Below are 26,741 nucleotides of genomic sequence, written 5' to 3'. Positions count from 1 at the left end.
TTTAAAAAAAAAAAAAAAAAAAAAAAAAAAAACAAAAAAAAAAAAAACAGTATTTGCAAAGTGTAATAAAGCAAAGCACAATAAAATGTGCTATGCCTGAATGTTGGTGCAGTTCCTACAATACCTTTCTGGCTTTAAACGTTTTTACTCATAATCATTTGATAATTATTATACATTAGATACATGTTTTACTGGTTCCTCTCTCTTTAAAGTACATTTTGTGTCATGGACATCCAGCAGCAAAAGGGCATTAAGAGGAATATGGAGAACACAGTTTTGGGGACATCTTAAGCCCAAAAATGTATTTCTAAGTAATGTGATAGTAGAATATCCATGGTTATCAAAAGAATATCTGTTTTGAGAACTTGTAGGCATTTCCTGTATTGGCTATCAATGTGACATCACGAGTCAAAATCTAAGCATAGTGCTCACAGGTAAAAGTGTAAATTGGGCTTCACATTTTGACAAGTGTTTTATATATGAGAGAATATAGTTTTCTCAGATTGAAGATTAAATTGAGAATTAATATTGAAACTTTTGGTTTTATAGAGAAACATTGACCTGATTGTCATTTTAATTATAAGGCCATGCAATATATTAGTAGTGCCTATAGCATATCAGCATACTGCATATCAATAAACATTAATTAATTAATATTTTAAATATTTATTTATTTATTTTGAGAGAGAGAGAGCCCTAGCAAGGGAAGGGCAGAGACAGAGGGAGAGAGAGAATATCCTAAGCAGGCTCCCCTCTATCAGCACAGAGCCGGATGTAGTCAATCTCACAAACCGTGACATCATGACCTGAGCCAAAATCAATAGTCAGGTGCTCAACCAACTGAGGTACCCCAATAAACATTATTTTAAAATAATTTTCCATTTTACTTTAAATTCTGGGTTTCTAGTTTTAGTACTGGAATCCTTAAAGACATTCATTTGGAAACATTTTGGTATATGTTTGGCTACACTGTTGACATATTACTTTGCTTATTTCAACATCTTTCAGATTTGTAACATTTTTAAATTTTAACACTCTATACCTACTGCTTTTAGCCATTATGAATAATCAAAATTAATATGATCTGTTTTCAAATACTAAAGTGCATATAATTCAGAAGTAATGAGTCATAATTTAATCCTTTGAAAATAATAAGTGAAGAATTTAACAAATATTAAAGATATTTGAAACATTTCTTGTCCATGAATTAATTATATGAATACAACATATGTGATATATAAGTATATAAATAATGCAGAAATTGGACATTCAGGCACATGTATATGTTACATGTTTCAAATTCTGTTCTAAAATCTTTACAAGCTAAATTTTTTCAAACATCATGGAGTTTGAAAAAAAGATAATTTGAGAGTTAACTAAACTCTAATGATAGAAGAATGAAAATGAGATCTACCCCTTATGTCTAATATTTTATTTCTACTTTTCAGATTTCCATTTTGACAGTGCCAGCAATGGAGACAGGAACTTTTGCTGTTCGGGTCATTGAGTTATGTTCCTCAACAATGACATGCATGAAAGGCACATGTGAGCACAGTAGAATCTGGTTGTCTTATGTGTTTGTTTTGGCAGTAAAGGGGGACAGCCATTGATAAAGTTCTCTGGGTTCTGTTTATAGTTTTGCAATATATATATATGTGTATAGGCAATGTATATATATGTATATGGGCAATATATATACATGTATACACATGTATATATAAATATACATCCAAGTTAGTTAGCATATAGTGCAATAATGATTTCAGGAGTAGAATCCAGCGATTCATCCCCTACATACAACACCCAGCGCTTAACCCAACAAGTGTCTTCCCGATGCCCCTTACCCATCTAGACATCCCCCCCACCCACAACCCCTCCAGCAACCCTGTTCTCTATATTTAAGAGTCTCTTATGTTTTCCACCTCCCTGTTTTTATATTATTTTTGCTTCCCTTCCCCTATGTTCATCTGTTTTGTATCTTAAATCCCACACGAGTAAAGTCATATGATATTTGCATTTCTCTAATTTCACTTAGCATAATACCCTCCACTTCCATCCACATTGTTGGAAATGACAAGATTTCATTCATTTTGATTGCTGAGTAATGTTCCATTGTATATATGTACCACATCTTCTTTATCCTTTCATCTGTGGATGGACATTTGGGCTCTTTCCATACTTTGGCTATTGTCAATAGACCTGCCATAAACATTGGGGTGCATGTGTCCCTTCGAAGCAGCACTCCTTTATCCTTTGGATAAAAACCTAGTGGTGCCATTGCGCGGTCGTAGGGTAATTGTATTTTTAACTTTTTGAGGAATCTCCATGCTGCTTTCCAGAGTGGCTGCACCAGTTTGCATTCCCACCAGTGCAAAAGAGTTCCCCTTTCTCCACATCCTCACCAACATCTGTTGTTGCCTGAGTTGTTAATTTTAGGTATTCTGACTGGTGTGTGGTGGTAACTCATTTTGGTTTTGATTTGTATTTCCCTCATGATGAGTGATGTTGAGCATTTTTTCATGTGTCTGTTAGCCATCTGGATGTCTTCTTTGGAAGTGTCTGTTCATGCCTTCTGTACGTTTATTAACTAGATTATTTGTTTTTTGGGTGTCGAGTTTGATAAGTTGTTTACAGATTTTGCATACTTACCTTTTATCTGATATGTCATTTGCAAATTATCTTCTTCCATTCCGTCGCAGTTGCCTTTTAGTTTTGCTGACTGTCCTTCATTGTGAAAAAGATTTTTATCTTGATGAGGTCCCAATAGTTCATTTTTGCTTTTGTTTCCCTTGCCTCCAGAAAAATGTCAAGTAAGAATTGCTGTGACTGAGGTCAAATAGATTTTTGCCTGCTTTCTCCTCTGGGATTTTGATGGCTTCCTGTCTTGCGTTTAGGCCTTTTATTCATTTTCAGTTTATTTTTGTGTATGGTGTAAGAAAGTAGTTCAGGTTCATTCTTTTGCATGTTGCTGTCCAGTTTTCCCAGCACCACTTGCTGAAGAGACTGTCTTTATTCCATCGAATATTCTTTCCTGCTTTGTCAAAGATTAGTTGGCCATACATTTGTGGGTCCATTTCTGGGTTCTCTATTCTGTTCCATTGATCTGAGTGTCTGTTCTTGTGCCACTACCATACTGTCCTGGTGATTACACCTTTGTAATACAGTTTGAAGTCTGGAATTGTGATTCCTCCTGCTTTGGTTTTCTTTTTCAGGATTGCTTTGGCTATGTGGGGTCTTTTCTGGTTCCATAAGATTTTCGGATTATTTATTCTAGCTCTGTGAAGAATGTTGGGGTTATTTTGATAGGGATTGCATTAAATATGTAGATTGCTTTGAGTAGTATCGACATTTTAACAATATTTGTTCTTCCTATCCAGGAGCATTGAATAATTTTCCATTTTTTTGTGTCTTCTTCATTTTCTTTCATAAGCTTTCTATATTTTTCATGGCATAGATTTTTCACCTCTTTGGTTAGATTTATTCCTCGGTATTTTGTGGGTTTTGGTGCAATTGTCAATGGGATAGATTCCTTGATTTCTCTTTCTATTGCTTCGTTATTGGTGTATAGAAATGCAACTGGTTTCTGTGCATTGATTTTATATTCTGTGACTTTGCTGAATTCATGAATCATTTCTAGCATTTTTTTGGTGGAATCTTGTGGGTTTTGCATATAGAGTATCATGTTATCTGCGAAGAGTGAAAGTTTGACTTCCTCCTTGCCAATTTGGATGCCTTTTATTTCTTTGTGTTCTCTGATTACTGAGGTTAGGACTTCCAATACTATGTTGAGTAACACTGGCAAGAGTGGACATCCCTGTCATATTCCTGACCTTGGGGGAAAAGCTCTGCTTTACCCCATTGAGGATGATATTAGCAATGGGTCTCTCGTATGTGGCTTTTATGATCTTGAGTTATGGTCCTTCTATCCCTACTTGCTTGAGGGTTTTTATCAAGAAAGGATGCTGTATTTTGTCAAATGCTTTCTCTGCATCTATTGAAAGGATCATGTGGTTCTTGTCCTTCTTTTATTAATGTGATGTATCACATTGATTGATTTGCAGATACTGAACCAGCCTTTCATCCCATTATAAATCCCACTTGATTGTGGCAAATAATTCATTTAATGTATTGTTGGATCCGGTTGGCTGATATCTTGTTGAAAATTTTTGCATCCATGTTCATCAGGGAAATTGATCTCTAGTTCTCCTTTTTGAGTGGGGTCTTTCTCTGGTTTTGGAATCAAGGTAATGCTGGTGTCATAGAATGAGTTTGGATATTTTCCTTCCGTTTCTATTTTTTGGAACAACTTCAAAAACATAGGTGTTAACTCTTCTTTAAATGTTTTGTAGAATTCTCCTGGAAAGCTATCCAGCCGTGGGCTCTTGTTTTTTGGGAGATTTTTGATTACTAATTAAATTTCTGTTCAAATTATCTATTTCTTCTTGTTTCAGCTCTGGTAGTTTATGTTTGCAGGATTTTGTCCTTTTCTTCTAGATTGCCCAATTTATTGGCATATAATTGCTCATAATATTCTCTTATTATTGTTTGTATTTATGCAGTGTTTGTGATCTCTCATCTTTAATTCTTGATTTCATTTATTTGAGTCCTTTTTCTTTTTGATTAATCTGCCTAGGTGTTTATCAATTTTGTTAATTCTTTCAAAGAACCAGTTTCTGGTTTCATTGAGCTGTTCTACTGGTTTTGTTTATTTATTTGTTTATTTGCTTTGGGTTTCAATAGCATTGATTTCTGCTCTAATCTGTATTTTCCTGTCTTTTGTTGGTTTGGGGTTTTATATGCTGTTCTTTTGCAGCTCTTTAAGGTTGTGGATTAGATTCTGTATCTGAGACCTTTCTTCCTTCTTTAGAAGGCCTGGATTCGTATATACTTTCCTCTTATGACCACCTTTGCTGCATCCCAGAGGTTTTGGGCTATGGTATTTTCATTTTCATTGGCTTCCATGTACTTTTTAATTTCCTCTTTAACTTACTGGTTTGCACATTCATTCTTTGGTAAGATGTTCTTTAGTCTTTCAGTATTTGTTGTCTCTCGAAATTTTTTCTTGTGGTTGATTTTGAGTTTCATACCATTGTGGTTTGAAAATATGCATGGTATGATCTTGATGTTTTTGTACTTGTTGAGGGCTGGTTTCCCACTATGTGACCTATTTTGGAAAATGTTCCATGTGCACTCAAGAAGAATATATATTCTGCTGCTTTAGGATGAAATGTTTTGAATATATCTGTTAAGTCCATCCAGTCCCATGTGTCATTAAAGCCATTGTTTCCTTGTAGATTTTCTGTTTAGATGATCTTGTAAACAGCATATAGATGGATCTTGTTTTCTTATCCATAATGTTACCCTATGTCTTTTGATTGAAGCATTTAGTCCATTGACATTTAGAGCGAGTACTGAAATATATGGACTTATTGCCATTGTGTTGCTTGTAGAGTTGGTGTTTCTGCTAGTGTTCTCTGGTCCTTTCTAGTCTTTGTGACTTTTTTTCTTTTTTGTTTTGGTTTTGCTTTTCTCCCCTCAGCGAGCCCCCCTTAAAATTTTTTGCAGGGCTGGTTTAGTGATTATGAAGTCTAGTTTTTGTTTGGGAAACTTTTTATCTCTCCTTCCACTTTGAATGACAGTCTTGCTGGATAAAGAATTCTTGGTTGCATATTTTTCTGATTCAGCATGTTAAATATATCCTGCCACTCCGTTCCAGCTTGCCACACTTTGTGTATACATGTTCTGCAAATCTATTCTCTCTTCCCTTATAGGTTAAGGACTTTCTTCCCTTGCTGCTTTCATAATTCTCTCCTTGTCTGTGTATTTTGTGAATTTGACTATGATTTCCCTTGTTAATGGTTGGTTTTTGTTGAATGTAATGGGAGTTCTCTGTGCTTCCTGGATTTTTTTTATCTGTGTCTTTCCGCAGGTTAGGAAAGTTTTCCAGTATGATTTGCTCATATACAGCTTCTACCCCTTTTACTCTCTATTCATCTTCTTGGACCCCTATGATTCTGATGTTATTCCTGTTTAATGAGTCACTGAGTTCTCTAATTCTTATATCATGCTCTTTTGCCTACCCCCCCTTTTTTCCTGCTTCATTATTCTCTATAAGTGTCTCTTCTATATTGTTGATTTGGTGCTCTGATTCATCCATCCTTCCTGTCGTGGCATCCATTCTAGATTGCATCTCATTTATTGCATTTTTACTTTTGTCCTGACCAGATTTTATCTCTGCAGAAAGGGATTCAATGCATTTTTTTCAACCCTAGCCAGTATTCTTATCATTGAGATTCTAAATTCTGGCTCAGACATCTTGCTTATATCTATGTTGATTAAGTCCCTGGCTGTCATTTCTTCTTGTTCTTTCTTTTGAGGTGGATTCCTTCCTATCGTCATTTTGGAGGAAGAAAAGTATTAATAAAATACAAAAATAAATTTTGGGAGATTAAAAATGACACCAAAACAAATTCAAATAAAGTAAACTAGATCCTAGGTGTGTTTTGGTCTAGCTATTGACCATATTTTTTTTTATTCACACAATGTTTGTTCACATACTTTATGTTCATACAATAAGTCATTCTATACCTTCCCCTTGCCTCTAATTAGTTTTGTATCTAAATCTTCATAGGCCCCATTTTTAAGTTCTCCAGTGAAAGAGTTTCTGTGACATTCCAGGTTGTTTTGTAATTTTGCTTATGCTTATTACAAACATACTTTCAAAAAATTTTTTTTGACTACTACTGGTTTTCTTCTTTGATTTTCCTTAGAATTCTTAATCCAGTTTCTTATCTTCTACCATATGTAAATGATCAATTTAACGCTTTTATGAGTCTAAAGTTACATAGTACTTTAATTTCTTTTACTAATATGTATCAAAATTTTTGTCTCTAACACTGTTCAGATATCATGCCTTCTACCACATATTTTGTAAAGATGTTTCAGTAAGTAGAAACCAGCAAGGATACATTAGATGTCATTATGCCTAGATCTAAATTGTGTACTGTAGTGATTACAAAGAAGCACACAGTGGCATCCCTAATTTGAAATGTTCATAATCTTATTAGACACCTAATAGAGCAAGACACTATTAACTGTGTGCAGTGTACTCTAATAGACATTTCAGGATAGGTGTAGTTGAGTACAACATAGGTCTGACCTTAGGGTACTCACAATCTAGTGGGACAGATAAGACAAACACAAAAGTCTCTGTAAGAGGCAGAATATGAAAGTACCAAAAGAGTGCTACCAACAAACAGCAGACTGGAGAGATTCATAGGAGGGAAGAAACAGTATCTTAAAAATTTTATAAACATATTAATTTTCTTCAAACTGTTACATGAATTATGAGAAGCAGAAGACTAATTTGGTTTGGCATAGTTAATGAAAACATGACAATGTCTTCAATTGTAGAACTACTACTTACTAAAAAATGTCAAATGTGGTTAGAGAGAAGTGGGAGCTTGTTGCTAGTAGGCAGAGTGAAGAAAACTTTGCCCTTCTTGTTATAATCTTAAATTTCCATTTGAAGAGTAGCTTACTCATGGTTTTCCCCCTTTTATAGTGATTTGTGATATAAGTAAATCTTTACCATGACAGTTACCCTTATTATTTTTCCCTATTACTTTCACCAGTTTTTTGTCATGTCTTTTTTATCTTTATTAGTATCTTAAATATAAAACTACATTCATCTTTGATTTTCTGAATTACATTTATTTTATGTTTTGAATATCTTTTGTAAATTTATTTTTATAAATTATTTCTCTATGTGAAGTACTTTTGTATCTCCAGTCTAACAATATTCATTATTGACAGTTTAAAAAAGAAAAGTAAAATTACTATAATCCTATAGATGACAAACATTTGGTATGTGTTTACCTTGTTTTTTATATGCATATACATATATATGTTCCGTAAGTATCCAGTACTATTTTATATATTTTATAATCTACTTTTCAAAAAGACTTAATACAACAGAATTTTTTTGTATGTCTTTGAAAACATTTTCAGTGATTGTGGGTATCCCATCTTTAATATCATGCTATTGAGATTAAGTGAAAATTTTTACTTCATAGTCCTAGAAAAAAACAGCTGGCCTAATAAATATTTGTGAAATTACATTAATTTTTAAAAACTTTTGAGTGGAATTATTGGATCAAAGTATATAGGCTTTTTTATTTTGAAGTTATAGACTCATAGGTATTTGCAAAGATATTACAGAGAAGTCCCATGTACCCTTCACTCAGTTTCTTCCAATAGTTATATTTTATCAAATTATAGTACAATATCAAAGCCAGGAAATTGACATTGTTATAATGTGTGTATGCAATTTTATCACCTGTGTAGATGCTTGTGACCATCCCACAATGATTCTTAACATTACCCTTTTGTAGCCATAGCTGTATCTCTCCCTACCCACACTGGGCACCTAATCCCTGGAAACCACTAATGTGTTTTCTATCTTAGTAATTTTGTCATTTTGATGGTGTCATTTAGAATGAATCATACAATAGGTTAATCTTTTGAGACTGATTTTTTTTTTTTACTCACTGTAATTTTAAGATTCATCTAAATTGTTGCATGTATCAATAGTACATTCCTGTTTATTACTTAGTAGTAGTCCATGGTAAGCTGTACTTCTTTCTGGCCTCCATGGTTTCTAATGAAAAATCTGCTATTATTTGAATGGTTTTTCCCATATAGATAATGTGGTTCTTTTTCCCCTCAGGCTGCTTTCAAGATTTTCTTCTTAGTCTTTAATTGTTGTAAGTTTTAATATAATGTGTCTTGGCATAGATTTCTTTGGAATTATTCTATTTGAGATTTGTGCAGCTTCCTGAATTTGCAGGTTTCTTTTGCCAAATTCAGGAAGTGTTCATCCTTTACTTCTCCAAATACTTTCCAGTCTTACCCTCTTTTTCCTCATGTAACATGACTATTAGATCTTTCACTATAGTTCCACATGTCTCTGAGGCTCTATTTCTTTATTCAAAAATATTTATTATACCTGTTAAGAGGAATCTATCATGCTAGGGACAGTGGATTATACAAAGGAATATAGCCAAAGTAGTAATAATAATAAGATGGTACAAAGAGCAAGAAGAGCCCAAAGTATGTGTGTTTCTGTTCATTTTTATGTAGGCTATTTTCTTTCATTTTGCATTGCATCATTTCAAGTTCACTAATTTTTTCCTTTGTCCATTCCATTCTGTTGAGCCATCCATTGACGGTTTTTTAATTTTTGTATTTTTCAGATTAAAAATTTACAGTTGGTTCTCCTTTAAATCTCCTATTTGCTGAGGCTTTCTATTTCTTTGCAGAGACTTTCTGTTGTTTCATTTGTTTCCAGCAGGTTTGTAATTGCTCACTAATGCATTTTTATGATGGCTGCATTGAATCTTGTTTAACTCCATCAGTTGTGTCATGTTGGCATCTGTCATTGATTGTCTTTTTGCAGTCAAGTTCAGGTTTTCCTGTTTTTTGGTATAATGAGTAGTTTTGGATTGATACCTGGGCATTTTTATTATTCTGTAATGGGACTTGGATCTTATTCCGTTTTAGTAGGAGCCCTCTGACACTGCTCTGGTGGATAAAGGGAGTTCCACCTTTTTACTGTCAGGGAAATGTAAGTCCCAGTTCCTCACTTGCCTTCTGCTGGAACCTGGAGGTTGGAGAATTTCCTCATTACTGCAGAGTGATTATATTGTAGGCTCTCCACTAGGCCTCTAACTGATTTCACCCTGGCTAGAAAGAATACAGGAGTACCTTGTTACTTATTGTTCCCCACATGGTCTTCATTGACACAATCAGGAGAGGGGTATGACCTCATTATTCAGGGAATGGTGGGAGACCACACTCTCCATTAGACTTCCACTGACACCACACCATTGGTGGTGTCAGTGGTGCCTCATTACTGCTGGGTAAGGGTTGAAATCCAGCATCCTGCTATGGTCTCTACTGACACTGAAGAGGATGAAGACTGTTGTTACTCTTGGTGAGAATGAAAATTTTGGCTCCTTACTTGGCCTTTTTTGATATCCTCCCCCAATGGGGCGGTTGAGACAACTTCATTACAAGCTGGTGTGGGGTGGAAGTCTAGACTCCTTATTCAGCCTTTAATGGTGAGTGCAGAGGGTTAAGGTGTGTGTGTGTGTGTGGTGGTTGAGTGGAGTAGAGTAATAGCTGTCTAAAAGTTTTCTCTTTTACTAGGTGGCTTCTTTATTGATCCTTGACTAGAGAGAACACTTTTACTGGGATTTTTTTTTTTTTTTATCTGAACCCATTGATGTTTCTGGGTTGCTAGTTTCACTAGTAACCAGTCTGGGCTATATGAAGCAAGAAGAAACCCCAGGGAACTCTGCTATTTTGTTTCTTTCATCCAAAGGTCCCTAGCTAGCCTCCTTTCTTCTGTCTACCTCTCAGAGTCATCTTATGTTTGTTTTATGTATTATGTCCAAGATTTTTATCTATGCCTTAGGAGGAAGAGGAAAAAGTACCTTTTAATCAGTCGTTCTGGAAATAGAAGTCCTAGAGTGTCTAGAGTTTTAAGGCTTTTCATATATAGTGTCAAATTGTACCCCTCCCAGAGTTGTATCAATTTACATATTCATTGGTAGTTTATAAGCAAGCATGTCTGTTTCTCCAAACCCTCAAGAGTACTGGTTATTAGCAAAACTCCTTTGCCAAATTGAAACTTGGAAAATGATATTTTGTTTAAATTTGTTTTTAATAACTCATGAAGTTGAAGTTTTTGAACATTGGATATTTATACTTTTGTGAATCCCTTATTCTTTCCACTTATTATACTGCTTATTCTTTTCTTACCAACTTACAAGAGCAATATAAACATTACAGATATCAGCCCTTGATTTTAAGTGTTGCAAGCATATTTCTTGGTTCATTCAGTATTCTTTCAAAAGTGTGGGATAAGTAGAGGACATTATTTTAGGTCTTGTAAGTGAGACAGAAAGTGATGAAGAAAGCTTTCTGATCTCAGGAAGCTTTAAATTTACTGGGGAAGGGAAAATCAACAGCAATAACTTAAAAAAAAATACAGCAGCAAAGCAATGTAACTTACGAATACAAGCAACAAGGGGCACCTGGATGGCTCAGTCAGTTGGGTGTCTGATTCTTGATTTTGGTTCAGGTCATGATCTCATGGTTCATGAGATCGAGCCCCATGTTAGGCTCTGTGCTGACAGTGTGGAGCCTGCTTGGGATTCTCTCTCTTCCTCTCTCTCTTCTCCTTCCATGCTCTCACCTCCCTTTCTTAAAATAAATAAATAAACATTAACAAAAAAAGAATACAAGCAACAAATGTTGAATGTAGGAAATATTGTGCTCTAAAATCTAAAGAATCTTTCAAGGAAAATAAGGGGCATGATCTTGTCCTTAAAAATGATGTATAAGAAGAGGAGAGGAGGCCTGGAAGACGACAGAGTAGGAGGATCCTAAGCTTGCCTCATCCAATGAATACAACTAGATAACACTCACATCAGCATATATAACCCAGAGAACAATCTGAAGACTGGAAGAACAAACTAAAGGTAGAAAAGAGGCCATATTGAAGAAGGTAGGAAAAGCAAAGATACAGTGTGAGAATAAAACAGACTATGGCCATCCTAGGTGGGGACAGAGACTGTGGTGCAAAGAAGGGGGAGAAACAGAGTATCACACCAGGGGACCTGCACAGGGAAGACAAATAGCCATAACATTTGACTTCAGAAGCAAGAAGGGACTAATTTTGTGAGTTCTTACAACAAGTGGGATTTAAAGCTTTGACTTTTAAAAATCACTGTGCTCACTTCTGGGAGAGCCCAGAGAGCATTAGGAAGCAGAATCCTTGCTCTTAAGGAGAGAGCACAAAAAACACCCTGCAGAGATAAAGTATGGAAACAGCAGCTTGAAAAATGTCTGAGGCAGGGGACTGAGGCAGGGGCACCTGGGTGGCTCAGTTGGTTAGGCATCTGACTTCGGTTCAGGTCATGATCTCACAGTTCATGAGTTCAAGCCCCACATTGGGCACTGTGCTGACAGCTTGGATCCTGGAGCCTGCTTCGGATTCTGTGTCTCCCTCTCTCTCTGCCCCTTCCATGCTTATGCTGTGTCTCTCAATAATAAATAAATGCTAAAAATAAATAAATAAATTAATAATAATAAATAAATAAATAAATAAATAAATAAAAATTTAAAAAAAAGAAAGAAAGAAAAATGTCTGAGGCAGATGGGAAGGAGAGAATTACTCATCTCAGAGCTTGGCCCAGAGAAGCAGGGATCACTGGGAGAGCATTCCAAGAACAAAGGACCTGGCAGGCACCATTTCCCTCCCCCACCCACAGCATAAACACACCACCACCTACCAGAACCAGCACAGCAATGACACTTGCTACCTAACTTGCTTACACCAAGCCTCCCTCACCCCACCACCCAGATTTCAATGGATCTCCCCTTCCCAGTCAGACTTGCCTTCAGTCCGGGTGCTGCAGGACCCCTCTGCCAGAAGACCTGTGCAAACCCAGCACCTTGTCTTCTGACCCACACGTTTTGTGGGAACTCAGTTTCAGTGATGGCAACAGCAAGTCTCATTTTACAAGAAGACCACACACCTTTTGAAAATGCACCCCACCCACCTGGGACCAAACACCATACAACATGCAAAGAGAACCTCTGCAGACAACTGGACTGAAGGAAAGGGAGGCCAGGACTCAACAAGGGGATAGGCAACACACATAGGAGCCCCTCCCTGAAGTGCCAGGCACTGGGCAACAAGGAACATTGCACTGCAGAGCACTATAGAACCTCTTCTTCATAAGGCCGTTGCCTTCAAGAGCAAGAGACATAGCTGCCGTTACTAACACAGAGAAACAGACACAGACAAAATGAGACAGAAATATGTCCCAAATGAAAGAACATGGCCAAACCATAGCAAGACACCTATGCAAAATGGATATAAGGAATATATCTGATTGAGAACTTAAAGTAATGATCATAAAGGTACTCACTGGACTTGAGGAAAAAGTGGAGGACATCAGTGAGACCCTTAACAGATGAAAAAGAACCAATCAGAGAAGAATCAACACAATAATTGAAGTTAAAAATATACTTCATGGGATACATAGCAGGCTAGAGGAAACAGAGGAAGGAATTAATGACCTGTAAGACAGAGTAAGGGAAAGGAATCGACCTGAATAAATGAGAGTAAAAAAAAAAATTATGGAAATTGAGGTAACTCAGTGACTCCATCAAGCAAAATAACATTTACATTACAGGGATCCCAGAAGAAGGAGAGAGAGAAAAAGGAGCATAAAATGTGTTTGACAAAAGAATAGCTGAAAACTTCCATAATCTGAGGTAGGAAACAGATATCCAGATCCAGAAGGCTCAGAGATCCCCCAACAAATTCAATGCAAGCAGGTCCACACCAACACATATAGTAATTAAAATGGAAAATAGTAGGGACTCCTGGGTGGCGCCATCAGTTAAGCATCTGACTCTTGATGCCCGTCTCCCTCTGCCTCTCCCCCCTCTCAAAAGAAACTTAAAAAAAAAAATTAAAAATCAGCAAGAGTGGGGTGCCTGCATGGCTCAGTCGGCTAATTGCCCAACTCTTGATTTTGGCTCAGATCATGGTCTCTTGATTCCTGAGATGGAACCCCACATCAGGTACTGCATTTGACAGCACAGAGTCTGCTTGGGATTCTCTCTCCACCTCTCTCTCTTCCCCTCCCCTGCTCACACACTCTTTCTCTCCCTCTCTCTCTCTGTCTTAAAATAAACAAACATTTTTTTATTAAAAAGCAGCAAGAGGAGCACCTGCGTGGCTCAGTCAGTTGAGGGTCCAATTCTTGATTTTAGCTCAGGTCATGATCTCATGGTTGTCAGATGGAGCCCCGTGTAGGGCTCCATGCTGAGTGTGGAGCCTGCTTGGAATTCTCTCCCTCTTTCTCTCTGCCCTACCCCCATTAGTTTGTTCTTTCTCTGTCTCTCTCTCCCCCTCCCTCCCTCCTTCTCTCCCTTTCCCTCTCCCTTCCCCTCTCCCTCTCCCTCTCCCTTTCCCTTCCCCTGTCCCTCTCCCTTTCCCTTTCCCTTTCCCTCTCCCTTCCCCTCTCCCTCCCCCTCTCCCTTCCCCTCTCCCTCCCCCTCTCCCTCTCCCTCTCCCTCTCCCTCTTTTTCAAAATAAATTAACATTTTTAAGAAATGCAAGAGAAAAGAAGACCATTACATAACAAGGGAAACCACGTAAGGCTATCAAGGGATATTTTAGCAGAAACTTTCCAGGCCAGAAGGGAGTGGCATGATATATTCAAAGTGCTGAAAAGGAAAAACCTGAAACCAAGAATACTTTTTCCAGCAAGGCTATCATCCAGAAAAGGAGAAATAAAGAGTTTCTGAGGCAAGCAAAAACTAAAAGAGCTCATGGCCACTAAACCAGCCCTACAAGCAATGTTAAAGGGGACTCTTTGAATGGGAAAGAAAGATCATAAGTAACAGTAAGAAAACTAGGAAGCACAAAAGCAATAAAAATAAGTATATCTCTAAAAATCAGTCAAGGGGCTCACAAAATAAAAGGATGTAAAATATGACACCATATAGGGTGCTGTATGCATAAGATGTTATTTATGAGCCTAAAGATAACTACATACCAAAATTGATTACAGTTACACAAAAAATAAAGACAAAGAAATGCAAGCATCTCACTAAAGAAAGTCATAAACTCACAAGGGAAGGGTGCAGGAGAAGAAAGGGAGGGAAAGGAACTACAAGAACAACCATAAAGAAGTAGCAAATGGCAATAAATACATACCTATCAATAATTATTTTAACTGTAAATGGATTAAATGCTACAGTCTAAAGACATAGTATGACAGAATGCATTAAAAAGGAAGACCCATCTATATGCTGCCTACAAGACACTCATTTTAGACCTAAAGACACCTGAAGATTAAAACTGAAGGGATGGGGGCACCTGGGTGGTTCAGTTGGTTGAGCATCTGACTCTTGATATTGGCTTAGGTGATGATCTCAAGGTTGTGAGGTCAAGCCCTGTGTCAGGCTCTGAGGTGACAGCATGGAGCCTGATTGGGATTCTGTCCCTCTCTATCTGCCCCTCCCACACATGCATTTTTTTTCTCTCACTCTCCAAAATAAATAAACTTTAATATAAAAATAAAAGTGAGGGGATGTAGAGACATTTATCCAGCAAACGAATGTCAAAAGAAAGCCAGAGTAGCAATACTTGTGTTAGACAAACTAGACTGTAACAAGAGAGAAACAACATTATATAATAATACAGGGAACAATCCAAGAAGAAGATATAACAATTGTAAATATTTATGCACCCAACATTAAAGCACCCAAATACATAAAACAGTTAATAACAAACATAATGATACATTGATATTATTGGTAATAATTGATAATAGTATAATAATGACAAAGGATTTTAACACCTCACTTATATCAGTGTACAGATCATCCAAACAGAAAATCAACATGGAAACAGTAGCTTTGAATGACACCCTGGACCAGATGGATGTAACATATATTCAGAACATTCCACCCTACAACAGCAGAATATACATTATTTTCAATTGTATATGCAACATTCTCCACGACATATCAAATATTAGGTCACAAAAGAAGTCTCCACAAATTCAACAAGGTCTAAGTCACACCATTCATCTTTTATTTTTTATTTTAATTTCAGATTAACATACAGTGTTAATATTTTTTCAGATATACGATCTAGTGATTCATCAATTCCATACATCACTCAGTGCTCATCACAAGTGCACTCCTTCATCCCTTTCACCTATTTCACCCATCGCCCCTCCCACCTCCCTTCTGGTAACCATCAGTTTGGTCTTTATAGTTAACAGTCTGTTTCTTGCCTTGTCTCTTTTTCCTTTTGTTCATTTGTTCTGTTTCTAAAATTCCATATATGAGTGAAATCACTCATACATATATATGTGTGTGTGTGTGTGTGTGTGTGTGTGTGTATATATATATTATATTATATTATATTATTTGCCTTTCTCTGACCTGGCATTATAGTTTCTAACTCCATCCATGTTGTTGCAATTGTCACTGAATAATATTCCATTATATCTCACATCTTTTTATCCATTCATCAATCAGGGGACACTTGTGCTGCTTCCATATCTCAGCTATTGTGTATATTGGGGCTATAAACATTGGGATGCATGTCTTCCTTTGAATTAGCGTTTTTGTATTCTTTTTGTAAATAGCCAGTAGTGCAATAGCTTAGGTCTTAGAGAAGTTCTATTTTTAACTTTAAGGAGCCTCCATACAGTTGTCCACAGTGGTTGTACCAATTTGCATTTCCACCAACAGTTCATGAAGGTTTTTTACTCCACATCCTCACCAACAACTTTTGTTTCTTGTGTTGTTAATTTTAGCCATTCTGACTGGTGTGAGGTGATAATCTCATTGTAGTTTTGATTTGCATTTCCCTAATTATCAGTGATAATAAGCATCTTTTCATGTGTCTGTTGGCCATCTATTTGTCTTTTTTGGAGAAATGTCTTTATGTTTTCTGTCCAACTTTAATGGACTATTTGTTTTTTGGCTGTTGAGTTTTCTGAGTTCTTTATACATTTTGGACACTAACCCTTGATCAAATAAAGCATTTGCAATTATCTTCTCCCATTTGATAGATTGCCTTTTAGTTTTGTTGGTTGTTTCCTTTGCTGGGCAAAAGCTTTTTCGTTTTTTTTCTTTTTTTATATAGGCCCAATAATTCATTCTTGTTTGTTTCTCAATAATTCATTTTGTTACCTCAGGAGACATACCTAGAAAAATGATTCTACTTACTGCCTGTGTTCTCTTTGAGAATGTTTATGGTTTCAGGTCTCAAATGTAGGTCTTTAATCCATTTTGAGCTTATTTTGTGTATGGTGTAACAAAGTGGTCCAGTTTCATTGTTTTGCATGTTGCCATTCCACTTTTCCCAACCCCACTTGTTGAACAGACGTTTTGCCACTGGATATTCTTTTCTGCTTTGTCAAAGATTATTTCACCATATAATCATGGGATTATTTCTGGGTTTGCCTTTCTGTTTCATTGAGCTATGTGTCTATTTTTGCAGCACACCATACTGTTTTGATTTGTAATATTACTTGAAGTCTTTTCTTTTTAAAGATTTCTTTGGCTCTTCGGGATCATTTGTGGTTCCATGCAAATTTTAAGATTGTTTGTTCTAGTTCTGTGAAAAATGCTATTGATATTTTGATCAGTATTGCATTGAGTCTTTGCATAGATTGCTTTAGGTAGTATTCACATTTTTTTTTTAACGTTTATTTATTTTTGAGATAGAGAGAGACAGAGCATGAACGGGGGAGGGTCAGAAAGAGGAAGACACAGAATCTGAAACGGGCTCCAGGCTCTGAGCTGTCAGCACAGAGCCCGACGCGGGGCTCAAACTCACGGACTGCGAGATCGTGACCTGAGCCGAAGTCGGCCGCTTAACCGACTGAGCCACCCAGGCGCCCCAGTATTCACATTTTAACAATATTCTTCTAACCCATGAGCATGGAATGTCTTTCCATTTCATTACACCATTCTTGGATTTCTTTTATCACTGTTTTATAGTTTTCGGAGTACAGATTTTTCACCTCTTTGGTTAAGTTTATTCCTAGGTATCTTATTATTTTTGTTGCAGTTGTAAATAGGATTGCTTTATTTCTCTTTCAGCTATTTTATTATTGGTGTATATAAATGCAACAGACTTCTGTACATTGATTTGGTACCCTGAAATTTTCTTGAATTCATTTATTAATTCTGATAGTTTTTGGTAAAGTGTTTCAGGTTTTCCATATATAGTATTATATCATCTGCATATAGTGAAAATTTTACTACTTTGTTACTGATTTGGATGGCCTTTATTTCTTTTTGTTGTCTGCTTGCTGTGGCAAGACTTCCAGTACTATGTTGAATACAAGTGGTGAGAGCAGACATCCTTGTGTTGTTCCTGATCTTTGGGGAAGAAGCTCTCAGTTTTTCACCATTGAGTATGATGTTTGCTGTGGGTTTTTCATATAAGGATTTTATTATGTTGAGGTACATCCCCTGTAGACCTACTTTATTGAGGGTTTTTATCATGAATGGATGTTGTACTTTGCCAAATGCTTTTTCTTCGTTTATTGAAATGATCATATGGTTTATATCCTTCTCTTACTGATGTGATGTATCAGTTTGATTGATTTGTGGATATTGAGCCACACTTGCATCCTGGGAATAAATTCCACACTTGATCATGGTGAATGAGTTTTTTAATGTGTTTTTGGATTCAGTTTGCTAGTATTTTCTTGAGCATTTTTTCATCTATGTTCATCAGAGATACTGGCATGTAGTTTTCTTTTTTGTGATGTCTTTATCTGGTTTTAGTCTTAGGGTGATACTCGCCTCATAGAATGAGCTGAACATTTTCCTTCCTTTTCTATTTTTTGAAATAGTTTGAGAAAAAATAGTTATTAACTCTAAATGTATGTTAGAAATTGCCTGTGAAGCCATCTGGTCCTAGACTTTGGTTTGTTGGGAACTTTTAGATTACTGTTCAATTTCTTTGCTGGAAATCACTTTGTTCCAATGGTATCTTTCTTCCTATTTAAATTTTGGTTCGTTCTATGTTTCCAAGAATTTAGCCATATTTTCCCGTTTCTCCAATTTGTTGGCATATAGTTTTTCATAGTATACTTTTGTAATTGTTTATATTTCTGGTTATTGGTATTTCTCTTCTCTCATTTGTGATTTTATTTATTGGAGCCCTTTTCTTTTTTTCTTGATATGTCCGGCTAGTGGTTTATCGATTTTATTAATTTTCAAGGAAATTATTCATTTCATTCATCTGTTTTATAGTTGTTCTTTTTTTAATTTTCTACATCATTTATTTCTGCTCTAATACTTATCTTTTCTTTCCATCTGCTGGTTTTATTTTTTGTTGTTGTTCCTTTTCTGTATTGTTTATGGATGAGGTTATGTTGTCTATTTGAGATTTTTCTTGCCTCTTAAGGTAGGCCTGTATTGCTTTAAACTTCCCTTTTAGGGGTGCCTGGGTGGCTCAGTCAGTTAAGCACCTGACTTTGGCTCAGGTTGTGACCTTGGGGTCTGTGAGTTTCAGCCCCGTGTCAGGCTCTGTGCTGACCATTCAGAGCCTGGAACCTGCTTCAGCTTCTGTCTCCCTCTCTTTCTGCCCCTCCCCCACTTGCTCTCTCAAAAATAAAAATAAACATAAAAGAAAATAATAATAATAAACTGCCCTTTTAGAATAAATTTTGCTGCATCCCAAAAGTTTTGAACCATTGTGTTTTCACTTCCACTTGTTTCCATGTATTTTTTATTTTTTTTTATTGTATTTCTTAGTTGATCTATTCATTGTTTAGTAGCATGTTATTTAACCTCCCCGTATTTGTGGTCTTTTAAGATTTTTTTTTTCGTGTGGTTGATGTGTAGTTTTATGATGTTGTATTTAGAAGAGATGCTTGGTATACCTTCCATCTTTTCACATTTCTTGAGGCTTGTTTTGTGGTCTGATATGTGATCTATTCCTGAGAATGTTCTGTGTGTACTTGAAAAGAATGTGTATTCTGCTGTTTTATGATGGAACATTCCGAATATATCTGTTAAGTCCATCTGGTCCAGTGTTTCATTCAAAGCCATTATGTCCTTCTTGTTTTCTGTTTAGATGATCTTTTATTTATATAAGTGTTAAATTCCCTTGCTATTACTATGTTATTATTGATTAATTCCTTTATATTTTATTAACTCTTTTATGTAATTTGGGTGATTTCCTATTTGGTTTGTAAATATTTACAATTGTTATATCTTCTTGTTGGATCATCCCCTTTTTTGTTTATACAGTGTTCTTTGTCTCTCATTACAGTTCTTGTTTTACAGTCTACTTTGTTGATTATACATATTGCTAATCTGGCTTTCTTTTGATAACCATTTGCATGATAGAGTCTTCTCTGTCCTCTCACTTTCAGTCTGCAGGTGTCTTTAGGTCTAAAATGGGTCTCTTGTAAGGCAGTATATAGATGAGTCTTTTATTATTATCCATTTGTCACCCTATGTCCTCTCACTTGAGTGTTTAGTCCATTTACATTCAGAGTAACTATTCATAGATACATATTTATTGCCATTTTGTTACTTCTTTTGTGGTTGTTTCCGAGTATATTCTCTGATAGTTTGTCTTTCTCTCTTTCATGGTTTGATGGTTTTCTTTAGTGATATATTGGGATTTATTTCTCTTTAGTCTTTGTATGTCTGTTATGGGTTTTTTATTTGTGGTGACCGTTAGGTTTGTATATAACATCTTTTCCATGTAGTAGTGTATATTAAGTTGATGGTTGTTTTAGCTGAACTTGTTCTTTACTCCTCTCCTTCCTACGTTGCAGGTATGTGGTGTCATATATCCTTTCATTGTCTTCCTTGACTGATTTTTTTTACAGAAACATTCATTTTTACATCTTTTGTGTTTTCTGCCTTTATACTGTCACTTTGGTCTTTTCCTTTCCACTTAAAGAGTCCGCTTTAAAATTTCTTGCAGGGGTAGTTTAGTGGTCATGAACTCCTTTACTTTTTGTTTATCATGAAAACTCTATCTCTCCTTCTATTCTGAATGATAGCTTTATTGGATAGAGTATTCTTGGCTGGAATTTTTTCCCATTTAGCACTTTCAGTGTATCATGCCACTCCCTTCAGGCCTGCAGAGTTTGTGCTAAATAATCCCCTGGTAGCTTATGGGATTTCCCTTCTTTTTAACTGTCTTCTTTCTTCTTGCTGCTTTAATTTTTTTTATTTTATTTCTGTATTTTGCCAATTCATTTATAATATGTTTGGTATAGATCTTTTGTTGATCTTTGTTGGGAGTGTCTGTCCCTCCTTGATATGGATATTTATTTCCTTCCCCAGATAAGAGGCGTTTTAGCTAGTATTTCTTCAAATAAATGTTCTGCCCCCTTTATTCTTTCTTCTTTTTTCTGACTCCTGTATGCAAATGTTATTATGTATGATGGAGCCCCTGAGTTCCCTAAGTCAATTCTTGTTTTGCATATTTGTTTTCTTTTTTCTCAGCTTGATTACTTTCCATTACTCTGTTTTCTAGGTCATTAATTCATTCCTCTGCTTCTTCCAGCCTACTATTCATTCCATCAAGCATGTTGCTCATTTTATTGAGCCCTTGATCTCCGGTATGTTATTTCTTATATGTTTTCATGGTCTCACTCGTGTCTTCTTTCCTCAAGTCCAGTGAGTATCTTTATTGTCATTATTTTAAATTCTCTATCAGTCATGTTAGTTATATCTGTTTTGCTTTAGCTCTCTGGCCATGGTCTTGTCTTTCGTTTGGCACAAATTCCTCTGTTTTCTCATTTTGTGTGTCTATCCCTTCTTGTGTGTGTTAGGATAGTCAGCCTGTCTCTCCTGTTCTTAAGGGTAATGGCCTTATGAAGAAGAGTCCTGTAGTGCCCTCAATGCAGTGTCTTCTATTACCTAGGGCCTGGCACTTCAGGGAGTATCTCCAACATCTGTGTGCTCTGCTCTTATGTCCTGCCTGCTTTATCATTAATGTCGTGTCAGCAGAGGCTTTCTTTGCCTTTTGTGGATAATGTTTGGTCCTTGTTCTGAATATGACGAGTTATAACTACATGTGCTCTGGTCTGCTTGTGAAATGAGACCTTTCAACAATACTGCTGAAACCAAGCCCCTTCAGAACTCCTGGGTGAGGAGTTGCAGTGTAGGCAGGGATTTGGGCCAGTCTTTTGTGGTAGGGTCCCTGCCTCTCTGGGACTGACACTAGGGTGTCTTAGAAGGTTAATTCCACTGGAGTGTGGTGGTGGGGGTAGGGCTTGATGTAAGCAAGTCAGGTAGTGTTGGCACTGCACTGGTTCTAGCAGTTGGCTCTGTGCTTATGCTGAGGGGTTGAGGAGGAAAATGACACCTGTCAATTCCTTTGCTCCCAGAGGGGAGTCTGTAAACACTGCCTCTCTGGGTCATGCTTTGAGATATGCAGAAAACCTGCCCATTCTGTTGCCCTGGGACTCTTCAGATCAGTGTTTCCATGCTGTATGTTTGCAGGTCATTTGCCCTCCCTTCTCTTTAACGGCAGTGAAGTGTCCTCTAATTCTCCCCCAGACAAGCCCACTTACCTTTAAAAATACAGAATTATGCCCCACTGGTTGCAAGAACTCAGAAAATTCAACCCATCTCACTTTTCAAGCCAATTACTGTGTGGATTTGTTTTCCCCTTGGGCTCCCCTGTGTGTTAGTCCATCTCTCAACCTTCTGCGACTATGGCTGCCTCCTCACCTCAGCAGCCATGATCCGTTTCTCTCCCAAAACATGCCTTTGCACTTCCTACCTTCTTTTATGTGGCCGCTTCTCTACCTTTAGTTGTGGAGTTTGTTCTGTCAGTCTTCAGGTCAATTTCTGAAAAAAGCACAAATACATGGAGGTTAAATAACATGCTACTAAACAATGAATGGGTTAACAAAGGATTCAAGGAAGAAATAAAAAAATACAGGGTAACAAATAAAAATGAAAACATATCAGTCCAAACTTTTTGGTATGCAGAAAAAGTGGTTCTAAGAGGGAACTTTATAGCAATACATGCCTACCTCAAGCAGCAAGAACAATCTCAAATAAAGAACCTAACCTACACCTAGGGGAGACTCCAAAAGAAAAACAAACAAAACCCAAAACTGACAGAAGGAAAGATATAAAGATTAGAGCAGAAAGATATAACATAGAAATATAAACAAATCAATGAAACCAGGACCTGGTTCTTTGAAAAAAATTAAAAGATAAAATCGATAAATCTCTAGCCAGACTTGTCAAAATGAAAAATATGCCTCAAGTAAACAAAATCACAACTGAAACACCACCACAGAAATAAAAACAATTATAAGAGAATATTCTAAAAAAACTATATGCCAACAAATTGGACAACCTAGGAGAAATGGACAAATTCCTAGAATCATATAACTTACCAAAACTGAAGCAGGAAGAAATTCTACCAAACATTTAAAGAAGAGTTAATTCCTTTTTTTCTGTAAGTATTCTAAACAGTGTTGGAGCACCTGGGTGGCTCAGTCAGGCGACTGACTTCATGATCTCACAATCCATGGGTTCGAGCCCCACATTGGGCTCTGTATTTACAGCTCAGAGCCTGGAACCTGCTTCAGATTCTGTGTCTCCCTCTCTGCCCCTCCCCCATTCTCATTCTCTCTCTCTCTCTCTCTCTCTCTCAAAAATAAATAAAAACATTTAAAAATTTTAAATAAATAAAAAGTAGAACAGAAAGGGAAACTTTAAAATTTGTTCTATGAGGCCTTTATCACCCTGCTAACAAAACTAGATAAAGTCACCACAATAAAACAAAACTAGAGGCCAATATCTCTGATGAACATAGGTGCAAAAATCCCCAGCAAAATACTAACCAAATCCAGTAATACCTTAAAAAAAATTCACCAGGATAAAGTGGGATTTATTTTCAGTACAAAAAGAATGGTTCATTCTCTGCAAATCAGTCAACATGATACCTCGCATCAATGAGAGAAAGGGTACAAACCATATAATCATTTAAGTAGAGCAGAAAAATCATTTGACAAAGTACAGTATCCATTCATGGTAAAAACCCCTCAACAAAGTAGGTCTAGAGGGGACATACCTGAAAATAATAAAATCCTTATATGAAAACCCACAGCAAACATCTTACTCAATGGAGAAAAACTGAGAGCTTCTTCCCCAAAGATCAGGAACACAAGGATGTCTGCTCTCACCACTTGTATTCAACATAGTACTGGAAATCTTGCCACAGCAAGCAGACAACAAAAAGAAATAAAGGCCATCCAAATCAGTAATGAAGAAGTAAAACTTTCACTATATGCAGATGACATGATGTTATATATGGAAAACCTAAGAGACTCTACCAAAACAATACTAGAACTGGTACATGAATTCAATAGTCATAAGATACAAAATCAACGTACAGAAGTCTGTTGTATACCTATACATGAGTAATGAAACAGCACAAATGGAAATTAAGAAAATCCTATTTACAGTTGCATCAAAAACAATAAAATATCTAGAAATAAACTTAAGCAAGGAGGTGAAAAGTCAGTACTCTGGAAACTATAAAACAGTGATAAAATAAATTCAAGACAACACAAGAAAATGGAAAGGCATTCCATGCTCATGAGTTGAACGAACAAATACTGTTTAAAGTTTCTATACAACCCTTGGGACGCCTGGGTGGCTCAGTCAGTTAAGCATCCGACTTCAGCTCAGGTCATGATATACATAGTCTGAGTTCAAGCCCCACGTCGGGCTCTGTGCTGACAACTCAGAGCCTGCAGCCTGCTTCAGATTCTGTGTCTCCCTCTCTCTCTGCCCCTCCCCTGCTCATGCTCTGTCTCTTTCTGTCTCAAAAATAAATAGAAACATTTTTTTAAAAGTTAGTTTCTCTACTACCCAAAGTAATCTACATATTTAATGCAATCCCCATTAAAATTCCAGTAGCATTTTTCAAAGATCTACAAGCAACAATCCTAAAATGTGTATGTTACCACAAAAGGCCCTATACAGCAAAAGGAATCTTGTTATTTTGTTTTGTTTTGTTTTGTTTCAGTGTAGATAACATACAGTGTTATATTATTTTCAGGTGTACAATATAGTAATTGAACAATTCCATACATCACCCAGTGCTCACTGTGACAAGTGCACTCCTTAATCCCCATTACCTATTTCAGCCATTGCCCCACACTCTTTCCCCCTGGTATCCATAAGTTCTCAGTAGTTAAGAGTCTGTTTCTTGGTTTGTCTCTCTTTTTATTTGCTTATTTGTCTTGTTTATGTTCCACATACAAACGAAATCATGTTTTTTTGTCTTTCCTTGGCTGACTTATTTTACTTAGTGTTATACTGTCTAGCTTAATCCATATTGTTGCAAATGGCAAGATTTCATTATTTTTCCATTGTATGTATATGTATATGTATATACATATACATAGTGTGTATACACACACACACACACACACATACACACACCACATCCCCTTTATCCATTCATCTATCAGTGGACACTTCAGTTGCTTCCATAAATTGGATATTGTAAATAAAGCTCCAATAAATACAGGGGTGCATGCTGGAATTAGTGTTTTTGTATTTCTTGGGTAAACAGCCAGTAGTGCCATTACTAGATTGTAGGGTAGTTCTATTTTAACTTTTTGAGGAACCTCCATACTGTTTTCCAGAGTGGCCTCACCAGTTTGCATTCCCAGCAACAGTGCACAAGGGTTCCTTTTTCTCCACATTCTCACCAACATCTGTTGTTTCTTTTTATTTTAGCCATTCTGACAGGTTTGACATGATATCTCATTGTAGTTTTGATTTGCATTTCTCTCATTGAAAGTAATCTTGAAAAGAAAAAGAAAACTGGAGGTACCACAATTCCAGGCTTCAGTTTATACTATGAAGCTGTAGTAATCAAACTGATCCCCAAAAGACATGTAGATCAATGGAACAGAATAGAAAACCCAGAAATAAATCCACAATTATATGGTAAATTAATCTTTGACAAAGGAGGAATGAGTATACAATTGGAAAAAGATAGTCTCTTCAATAAATGGAGTTGGTAAAACTGTACAGCAAAATATAAAATAATGAAACTGGGCCTCTTTCTTTCACTATAGACAAGCATAAATTCAGAATGGATTAAAGACCTAAATGTGAGACCTGTAACCATAAAAATCTGGAGACCACAGGTGGTGATTTTCCTTACATCAGCTGTAACATATGTCTCCTGAGGCAAGGGAAACAAAAGCAAAATAAATACTGGGACTATATCAACATAAAAAGCTTTTGCCAGCAAAGTAAACAATCAAAACTATATTACAGCCTATGGAATGAGGAAAGATTTTTGAGAATGACATATTCGATAAAGGTTTCCTATCTAAAATATATAAAGAACTTACACAACTCAACACCAAAAAAAAAAAAAAAAAAAAACCCCAAATAATCCAATTTTAAAATGGGCGGAATACATGAAAAGACATTTCTCCAAAGAAGACATACAAATGGCAATGGACTCATGAAAAGATTCTCAGCATCACTTATCAGGGAAATGCAAATCAAAACTACAATGAGGTATCACCTCAAACCTGTCAGAATGGCTAAAATCAACAACACAAGAAAACAACAGGTGTTTGTGAGAATGTGGACAAAAAGGAACCCTTGTGCACTGTTGGTTCCAATGCAAACTATTGTAGGCACTGTGGAAAACAATATGGAGTTTCCTCATAAAGTTAAATATAGAACAACTCTACAATCCAGTAATGGTACTACTAGCTGTTTACCCAAGAATTACAAAAACACTAATTTGAAGGAATACACACACCCCTGTATTTATTGGAGTATTATTTACACTAGCCAATTTTGGGAAACAGCCCATATGTCCATAAAGAAGATGTGGTATGTATGTGCAGCAGAATATTATTCAGCCATAAAAAGAATGAAATCTTGCCATTTGCAACAACATGGATGCAGCTAGAGAGTATAGTGCTAAGGAAAATAAGTCAGAGAATGGCAAATACCATCTGATTTCCCTCATATGTGGAATTTAAGAAACAAAACAAATGATCAAAGAAAAAATGAAAGAGAGAGAAGCCAAGGAACAGACTCTTCACTATACAGAACAAGAGATAAGCCAAGGAACAGACTCTTCT

The 26,741-nt window shown here is 36.3% G+C and overlaps 1 protein-coding gene across 1 annotated transcript in view; it reads left to right on the top strand.

The window, feature by feature from the left end:
• The window catches only part of LOC125931809 (rab proteins geranylgeranyltransferase component A 1-like), a 174,356-nt gene extending 172,539 nt beyond the window's left edge, over positions 1 to 1,817 (top strand). Inside the window, exon 12 of the mRNA XM_049644032.1 lies at positions 1,449 to 1,817. Within this exon, the coding sequence (XP_049499989.1) occupies positions 1,449 to 1,610 (162 nt within the window). The 3' untranslated portion in view covers positions 1,611 to 1,817. The remainder of the gene's footprint in view (positions 1 to 1,448) is intronic.
• Positions 1,818 to 26,741: the final 24,924 nt, after the last annotated feature.

The sequence above is a fragment of the Panthera uncia genome, chromosome X (genome assembly GCF_023721935.1).
Source record: "Panthera uncia isolate 11264 chromosome X, Puncia_PCG_1.0, whole genome shotgun sequence".
Taxonomy (NCBI): Eukaryota; Metazoa; Chordata; class Mammalia; order Carnivora; family Felidae; genus Panthera; species Panthera uncia.
The sequence above is the reverse complement of the archived record's forward strand: the minus strand, read 5'-3'. Positions and strand labels throughout refer to the sequence as shown.